This window comes from Haliaeetus leucocephalus, unplaced genomic scaffold (assembly GCF_000737465.1).
Source record: "Haliaeetus leucocephalus isolate CR32 unplaced genomic scaffold, Haliaeetus_leucocephalus-4.0 Scaffold164, whole genome shotgun sequence".
Taxonomy (NCBI): Eukaryota; Metazoa; Chordata; class Aves; order Accipitriformes; family Accipitridae; genus Haliaeetus; species Haliaeetus leucocephalus.
Window position 1 is genome coordinate 111,042 of NW_010972600.1, and position 8,907 is coordinate 119,948.

At 48.8% G+C, this 8,907-nt stretch overlaps 1 protein-coding gene and 1 long non-coding RNA gene across 3 annotated transcripts; both read right to left on the bottom strand.

The window, feature by feature from the left end:
• Nucleotides 1-51: 51 nt before the first annotated feature.
• Nucleotides 52-1,844, bottom strand: LOC104829063. 2 transcript variants are annotated; one of them, XR_774090.1, is made up of 3 exons: nt 1,803-1,844; nt 1,609-1,679; nt 52-464 (listed from the first exon to the last, which is right to left on the bottom strand). It is a non-coding gene; the product is annotated as an uncharacterized LOC104829063 (long non-coding RNA). The 2 variants fall into 2 exon arrangements; XR_774089.1 differs by having other exon boundaries at nt 1,557-1,679.
• Nucleotides 1,845-5,485: 3,641 nt separating this feature from the next.
• Nucleotides 5,486-8,760, bottom strand: LOC104829066 (activated RNA polymerase II transcriptional coactivator p15-like). Its single transcript, XM_010563110.1, has 4 exons — nt 8,692-8,760; nt 8,276-8,392; nt 7,934-8,042; nt 5,486-6,004 (listed from the first exon to the last, which is right to left on the bottom strand). The coding sequence occupies exons 1-4, from the start codon at nt 8,758-8,760 to the stop codon at nt 5,925-5,927; spliced, it is 375 nt and encodes a 124-aa protein (XP_010561412.1). The 3' UTR covers nt 5,486-5,924.
• Nucleotides 8,761-8,907: the final 147 nt, after the last annotated feature.

The window sequence follows — 8,907 nt, forward strand, 5'->3', positions numbered from 1 at the left end:
GGGCCATGGAGGGGAGGGGGGGGACCCCCCGAGAGAGGGCCCCCGTAGCGAGGAGAGCCACGAAAGCGCTTGCAGCCATGGGCGAGGAGGCAAGGCAGCTTCGACTGCATCCTGAGGGCCGAGGAGGAGACGCAACGCCTGCCTTTCTCAGGCAAGAGAGGAGGGGTATTTTTAGGGCCTAAGATCCGGAAACACTGAGGCCCTGGAAGCAAGGGGGAGAGCTCTAAGCACCCACGAATAGGCCCTGTGTGCTCAGCGCGGGTGGGAGGTATTATTTGTAGGACCTGGTACTTATCTCAGAAGGACAAATTGTCATCAGCTGTCAGGAAATTAGGCATTAGCGCTTCTTCCAAAATAAGAGCTTGCTCTTGTACTGCTAACAAAAGACAAGGCGGAGTGCTCCTCCACATCCATATCAGAAATCAGCGTTTGGCCCCTTTTTCTCAGTGTCTCAGCACCAGGGTCTAGAGGAAAAGAAATTATTTACAGGAGAAAATTTTCTAACACAGCCCTCCCCCAAACTGAAGAAACTGTGGCAGGGTGGTGAGCACAGCCGCGAGCACCACTCCTGGAGCGGGCCTAGCTGCAATAGGAAGTGATATGTGGCCCCAGGCCTACAACCCTGGCCAGGACCCTCTGCCCCAGGCCCTTGTGGGCAAAGCCCCCTTTCTTTTGAGAAGCTTAGCTCCCTCCTAACTGTGCCTTGGCAGAGGCGTTTCCAGCTACGTCCCATTCAGACTGTGCCAGATGGTCAGAAGCTGGTCGCATATCCACATCGAAGCAGCCATTATTGCTACCAGGGTTAGATCTCACTCCTCATGCAAGGGTGTGGGTTGCTCTCCCACCAGCTTCTCCAGTTCTGACAGACAATGTGAGGCAGCACAGTCCAGGTGGCCCAGGCTGTCTCATCTCTCTGCTCCAGCTCCGTTACACCAGGGTGATGCTGAGGCATGGTACACCCAAAGCTCATTCTCCACAAGGAGCAGCTGCCCTCAGCCGCGCAGCTGCAGGGACGCAGACCAACCCTGCTTTGCCGCCCACGGCCACACACCACCTGCATGTCCCACAGGGGATGTCCTCTGCAGCATGCACAGCTCTCGTCATCACACCATACATTTTATCCTGTCATCCTGACCCGGTGTCCCTGAAGATGAATGGACTTCCGCACCCTCGTGTTGGGAGGAGGGAAGGGGTGTGTTTGCTGGATTGTTTGCAGTGATAGCTTTGGCAGAACCAGGTGCTCAGCTCTGCATGCCAGGCCTGAGGCTTTACAAAAGACTGCGGTGCAGGCACAACCCAGCCTCTCTTCCCCTTGCTTAGTCTCTCCACTAGAAGCTTTCTGCCATCTCCCACTACTCTTGCCCTGGATCCTGCAGATAGACAGAGGCAGCAAGTGGAGGAGGGGAACCTACTCCCAACACATACCCAGTACAACAACAGCTCCATGCTCCCACACAGTAGCCCAATTAAGCAGAGTGCCCTCTTGCCTTCCCCATTCCCATCCTCCTTCCTGCCCCCTCCCCGCAGTACCCTGCACACTATCTTGCACAGCTCACCTCCCAGAGCACTGTGCCAAATACTACCCAGATCTGTTATGCTTGATTTTACCCAGAAAGGTAGAGGGCTGACTCCAGGCCCCTGCCACAGGAGATACTTGCAGCAGGTTCCAATGCTGTTATCTGTGCAGGAAAGGTTAGGAAAAAGAGGGTGGGTTATCAGGGTAAGAAGAGGGGTCCCAATCCTAGGGAGCAGAGGGAGGAACTGAGAGTACTATTGTTCACCATTCATGTATGAGTACCCGCCTGGCTCCCAGGCTAAAGTCATGGGCAAGAATGACAAATGCCCCTGCAGAACCAGAGGCACATGCTGGCCCTCAGTAGGAAAGCACTGTGGATTCATTCTTCTTCTCTCCTGCGCTCAGCAGAGCATTTCAACCCTTCTTTCTCCAGCCCTGGCTATTGTCCCCACCTGTGTGTGGAGCTGCCAGAACACTTATTCAGGGCCAGGAGGTGCAAGAGCTTGGGATTTGCATCCAGGCTTTTCAATGAAATGGACTTACAAAGGCCCTCAGCTTTTTGCAGCCTGGCCTGAACCAAGGGGCCATTGCAACATGTCTCAAGACTCTTACTGTAGAGCTGCCTTGTGTTTGAGGGTGGTACCACTCCTAAAATTCCCCCCCCCCCCCCCAAAAACCCCAAAAACCAACAACAACAAAAAAAACCCCACCCAGAACTCCCCAAACTGATCAAACTTTCTGTTTGCATTTCTTGCAGACACAGCCAGGGTTCTGCCATCTAGTCAGATGCCACTGATGCATCCGCTGGGAAGCCTATGACAAGTCAAGCTGTTTTCATTTTTAACAGCTGCAAAGAGATAAGGCAATCTTAAAAACAAGAAACCTTTATCACAACAGCAGCAAACCTCACCTTGGATGAATCAGGGTTAAGCAAGTAATGTTTTCAAGAACCTTTCCATGCCTAGCGTGCTTTTTCATGTCAGCCACTGCAGCACAAGCTGCTCTAGGCTTAGGTTACAGCTCAAGGGACCCAGTGCCTCAGGTAGAAAATTTCTATTTAGTAGAAAAGATATACCCAGTATCTTTAGGAGTCAATGAATGGACATATTATAATCACCCTGACTGCAGCAGAGAAAAACAGACATGAAAATACTGCTGGTAAATGAAAAATAGAACAGCTGTCAGTCAGCACCTGGAAAGAGTTTACAGAGCCAGACAGAGAATTATATACCACAGTAACAGGATTAAGGGGCAGATGAAAGATAGTCGTAGCAGCAAGAGAGAGTGAAAAATGGAAATGACAGGTCACCTTTGCAGATGAAGAAGAAACATGTTGCATCTGTAACTGAGGAGGCTGCAAGGGAGAGCTAGAAGGGGCACAGCAGAGCTCAGATGCATGATTCCCAGAGAATGAAGAAACAGATTCTGCCTAAACCCAAGACGCTGCTTCAGAAAAAAAAAACAAACCCAACTGTTAAAAGAAAACCAGATTGTGCACCCAGGAAGTTTCTCTGCTGCAGAGACACATTTGCTAGTGAAAAAAAAAAAAAAGGGGTTTTCTTTAAACACATCTATACTTTCCTGGCTTCTTGTGGCATATGAGTGTTTGGATTTAGACAGGGGCAGCTTATGATAAAAGGTGATGAGGTCCAGTCCAGTGGCCTAAATTTGAGAAGGGCTCAAACAAAGGATGCAGGAACAGCAAGATACACTTTGCATTAGGAGTGCCTGCCCTTTCCTTCCAGCTCCTAAAGGCATCGAGGAATGGAGAATATACAAGCTGGAGCTCTGAATTTCCACATCACCTAGGAGACAGCACTTGAGGCAGGAAATCCTCACAGCGGCCCAGGAAAGAGAAAGGGAGGGGGGGAGATGGGGAAGATCTTTCAAGGATCCCTCAAAACAATCTGCCTTCCCTTACCTATTTGGTCCTCAGGCAGAACATCCAAAGGACTAGTTAAGACAGTCCTGACAGAAAATATTCAAGCAACAATATAGTATCTTAAGAAGATAGAAGTTCATTCCTACAATGCAATTGTTTCTGGTCTGGAGCAAAAGGTTCTGCAGAGAAAACTCCTCCAAGACAGCCAGATTAACAGCTTAAAAGAAAAACACCCTCTCTGTGTAAAAGAGTACAACTCCCTATAAGCTTTCATCATCTGTTTACCAAGACCTTGCTGTTTACCTTTTGCTGGATATCTGTTATCCCAACCAGTTTAAGATTAGGGTTTGTTGGGTTTTTTTTTTAATATTTTAACTTTGCAACAAACCAAAAATTAACCAAGTTTTAAGGCTTGTGGATTTTATGACTGGAAGTTGTCTATAGCAGTGGGTAGACTGGAAATGAACATCAAAGATTCCAGATATCTTTCTGATCAAGAGCAGCTGTTCTTTGAGGATTTAAAAAAAAAAAAAAAAGCGCCTTGTTCCCTGTTACACAAAAAGTTTGGGTTGTTTGCAAACTGTTTCTTCCGACACTTGAAAGAAAGCTAGTCAGAAAACAAAAGAACATGGCCACCCTTTCCCAATTAAGGAGTGGCCACTCATCAGCTCTAGAACCATGCAATATTCAATTGAGCTGATCAAGTTCAGTTTGGATCTAGTTTTAATAAGCAAAGATACTAAGCTCTGCTGATTTGATCTGGCTTCTCCCTCTGCCCCCCAAACACTCCTGGAGCATGCATCATGCACAGAGATGGTTGTTTCTGTCACATCTTTTAGTCTGGGTACCGCAGGGCTGGTACAAAATAAAAGGGCTGAGCATTCCTAGCATCTTGGGTCATACCTACACCATCTGCTTCTCTTTCACCTCTTTCTTTTTTGGAAGGTCTTTATCTTCCCATTACCTTCAGTCTCTGAACACCATATTAAGACACTATGTTATAAATATTCCACTGGAATAAGCTTACAGCATGAGCAACCTGGCTTTGGGACACAGTTGAGTATCCTCATGCTCTCTCTCACTTACTTGAGAGAAAGAAATGTGACACTTGAATAGAGAAGAGCTGAACACAGGATTAGAGGGGAATGCCTCAGTCATCAAGTCTACCTATCTCCACCCCTGCTCCAAGCAGCTACAGCACCAAGCCCTTCAAAATTTTAAGAGAGTATGAAGAAAGATATTTTTTCCCTCCTGCTATCCCTAGTGAAAGGTTAATCCAGCAGTTACAAATTCAGCATTTAGGAAAGCCTGGTTTCAATTCACTGCTTCACCCCACATCTTCCAAACAACTCTGAGCTATGACAGCCCCAGCACCTCTACAGAGCAAGGGCCTTAGTACCTCCTACTTCACCAAGGTGTTGCAAGTGTCAGATATATTTAAGAGCATGAAGCATTCAGATACTATGGAAACCAGGGCAAGAGAAAAACCAAAAATAGATGGAAGATGCAAGCTGTTGAAAAGTCTGGAAAAGTCTTGCTGAGGAAAGTTGTGCTTGCTGCAGCTGATCCCAGAGTGGGATCCATTTAGAGCTCAAGCATAAAATATCCCCTCTCCACTCTTTCCATAGCTCGCCATTTTTCTCTGCCATGGGGAAAGGAATATTCTTTTTCCTCCTTAGGCCTTTAATTTCCCCTCTATTTAACAGGCCTCCTAATTACCAGTTCCTTTGAATGATTCACATTCTAGCTTGCCCTTCCCATGACCTGGAGTAGACCGCTGCCTGACTGCTTCTGTATAGCAGGATTATTGGGAACATATCATGAGAATAAACGCTACAGAACACTCTCCTTCTGAAAGGGAAATCCAACAGCAACCTACAAAGAAGGGTGCCTGAAACAAAGAGTTGAGGTGCCAGCCTGTGAAACACTATGCCTCTCCTTTTTATAATGCAAACACATTTATTGTGCATATTCACCCTCTACAGACAAACCAGTTGCTAAAGTATAATAATCCCTTTCTTCACTCAAAAAAAAAAAAAAAACCAACAAAACAAAACCACCAAAAAACCCTCACCAACACAGAAAGTAGTTGAAATAGGCAGAATGATGTGGAGGAAACACAGAGGATGCCAACATGAAGTATACAAACCATCTTACTCAACAGTCAACCAAGTGGAGGACAGTAACAGATGTAGAGCAGGTAAAGCGCTCCACAAGTAGACTGAAGCCATCCACCCCTGGAAAGCCAGGTTGGGGTCATTTCCCTCACCAGCACAGACCTCAAGTATGCTTGAGACCAGAGGTGCTGAAGTCTCACTTCACAGCACTGGCACTAGTTCCAGGTGCTCATTACAAGCTACTTCTTGAACACAGAAAGAGTCTCTGGTCTTTTCAGCATGACCACCACCTCAGTAAGGAAACCCCAGCAAGGTGAGGGGAAGGCTCCAGATGAAAATCCTTGGCTTTATAGTTGTTAGGGCATGTAAGGGAATGGAAACAGATTGAATATGTCCAAGATTCTTCATCTCATAATTTCTTTACTGCAGCATCGATCTCAGGAACAATCTCCTTCAGCTGGTTCCACTGCTCTGCAGACAAGGCAATCCCTAGAAACAGCAGAAGGAGAGGCTTTCAGAGGAGGCAAGGGGTAAGCATCAAGTAGCACACCAGAATGGCTCCTTCAGAGCAACTACAGAAGGGAAAGTTGGAATCTGAGGCAGAGACACAGACCAGAAACAGAAGCAGCCTTCTAAGCATGGCAGTTGTGCCAGCACTTCAGCATCCATATCAAGAAGTACTCAACGCTATCACAGAAGCGCCGTATGAGAATATAAGCTCAAACTGCCTTTCAGGAGTCCCACAGCCCCTTATAGTTTATTCCCTAGTACTAATTCCAACCCACATGAGCTGGGAAGTTCTAGGAGAACCTTACTCCACACAGTAGTTAAGACACCATCCTTCCAACTGCCCAAAGGAAATAATGCCAACTCTAGCTCTATTTAAAAAAAACTGCCACTAACGAGAAATCACTAGCGTGGCTTAAACACTAGAGAAGAACTGGCCTCTTTTTAGATCCAGCAGAGATAAGGTCTTGATGTCCTGTCCCTCTCCCTTACAAAACACATGCAGTAGTGGAATTGCTGTGTGCATTCCAGCCAGATATTATCAACTTGTTCCTTTTGGTTTTGTTAAGAATCACATTAAAGAACTAGGGCCCAAGCTTTATTAAATTCTCTAGATAAAGATCGCGGGCCAAGAACTCTTAAGAAAAACAGCAGAGGCAGTATTTAAATGGAAAAACATTTCTTCAAAATCTCTGTTTTAACTGACAGATCTTATGTCTTACATTGTGGGTGTGCTTTTTCGAGCCTGGAAGGAGTCCACAATGCTCCTTTCCCTCTCTACACCCAATGGCACAGAAAAGCTTGAGGGCTTTGCTTCCCATTTTCATTACAGGGTACACAGTTCCCTCTAAGTGAGTAATTTATACTTGTAACTTCTCTGAAGGAAATTAATTTCTGGAAGGAAAACCATGCCTAGTGGTTATGAAGGAAACCAAGCTGAAACAAATTTGTCTGCCCTGACACAAAAATCTATAGCAAGGACCAAAAGGTTCTTCAAGAAACCCCACATGAACTGAATCTTTGCTGGGCACAACACACAGGACAGGTGAAAACAGTCCAGGGCCTGTGAACTACGAGGCAAGCTGGCAAGTCACCGTCAAAGTCCCAAAGCAAAAGGCCTAAGTTCAGTGTTGACACATCAGTTTAAGAACTCTGGAGAAAAATGTGTCTTCCCTTCTCCAGCTGCCTTTGCTTGCATCACCTACTCAGGTAGTGCTGCTGTGATGGGCCACCCAAGTTGTGCCACTATAACATGTCATCAGACACCTTGCCAAAAGAATAAGGAACACCTAACACAGCAGCATTGGAGTGTCTTGGTAGGGATCCAGAAGGGTCTTAACCTTCCTGTCCCCACCTAGATAGGGTAGGATGGATTTACTTTGGGGAGGCTCTCCCTGTCAAGCACAGCTCCACCATTACAGGTTAGGGGTGAACACACAAAATGCCACCCTTTTTGCCCTAGGCATCACCAGTACCAAAAGACAAGTTTGTCAGCTAGCAGTAGGACACAAGAAAGCAATGTCAGAGCCAGTGTTTCCAGCCTCCCCTCCTCCACCTTGCAGCTCTGCCCCTGCCAACAGCCAGCAAAAGGACTGGTGATCAGAGGTAGAACCAGAGTCCTGCACAGCATCTTCCTCCACTGCTTCTCAGAGCGGTCCTGCCAAGCTCCAGATCTCACTGGAGGCTCGCACTCACTCGTTCTTTGTGCTTTTCTTCAGCTGTTGCCACGCAGGCTGAGAAAGTGCTAAACCCTCCCAGGTGGTTTGCTCAGCTCCCCACTCCCTCAGTGTGGCATGCACAGGTCTCTCTCCCTCCCTCCCACCAAGGGAGACCAGCTGAGCTGGGGGGCCAGCAGCCGAGGCAGAGAGGCCGGTGTGGCCCCCGGCCACCCCTTAGCGAACGCAGCTGTACCTTTCCTCCCCGGTTTCATGTCGCCCTCCTTGTCAGCGTAAAACTCCCTGATGTCCACGAGGACCTTCCCCTTGAAGCAGGACACTCTGACATAACGCATCTTCCCAATCTGCGGCGACACAGAGCCTGTGTTAAACCCAGACCTGCAACAAGCTGCTCCTCCACCCATAGGGCCAGTTGGGTCACCCAACATGCTGGAGGACTAGCGAGGGAGCAGCAGGCACCCCAGTCAGCCAGGTCAGCTACAAAAATGCTCTGCTACAAGTAGAGGAGGTAGAGGAAAGACCTGTATAAAGAGAAGGAGGAAGATGCGTTCCTAGAGCAGATCCCTGCCTTCCATACCTGGAACATGCCCTCCTCTTCACTACCTTGCCCCGGAGGTTTTTCTGTCACCTTTGAAGGCTTGGCCTCTGTTTTCAGCCTTTTCTCTGACTTCGAAGACATTTCTTTCTTTCTTTTCTAGAAAGAGAGATCACCGGTTTGAACAGCCTGGTCTGAGGAGCCACAGCCCTTCTCCTGGGCCATACCTTGAGCCTCCACAGGACACCAGTGTCGTGGTCCGCAAACGAGGCACCCGTGCTACTGGGCACACTGCGACTACCAGGTGCGTCTGCTGGCGGGGGAGGGGAGAGAAGGGGCGCCGCCGGGCCCCTGCCCTGACTGCCCCGCGGTGTGGGCGGGAAAGGTGTGCCACCCGCCCGGGGGACCGAGACCCGACCGGGAAGCCCTGCTGGCGGCTCTCCCCAGGGTGGTAGTACCTTCCCCTCCTCCTCCTCCGGTCCGCTCTCCGAGCTGCTCGCCCCCGCCAAGTCCTTGGCCTTGGGCATCCTACGGGAAGAGCCGCGCGTCACCGCCGCTCAGCCCAGGAGCGGACGGGGAGCGCCGGGAGCGCCGGGCCCGCGCAGGGGAGGGGAGGGGAGGGGAGGGGAAAGGGCCAGCTCTGCTCGTACCTGACGGAGCGCGGCGCCTGCGGC

Coding starts and splice junctions, on each gene's coding strand:
- LOC104829066 (XM_010563110.1), bottom strand. CDS start 8,760: ATGCCCAAGGCCAAGGACTTGGCGGGGGCGAGCAGCTCGGAGAGCGGA. Junction 8,393..8,691: donor CGGAGGAGGAGGAGGGGAAG/GTACTACCACCC, acceptor CTCTCTTTCTAG/AAAAGAAAGAAAGAAATGTC. Junction 8,043..8,275: donor AAGAGGAGGGCATGTTCCAG/GTATGGAAGGCA, acceptor GTGTCGCCGCAG/ATTGGGAAGATGCGTTATGT.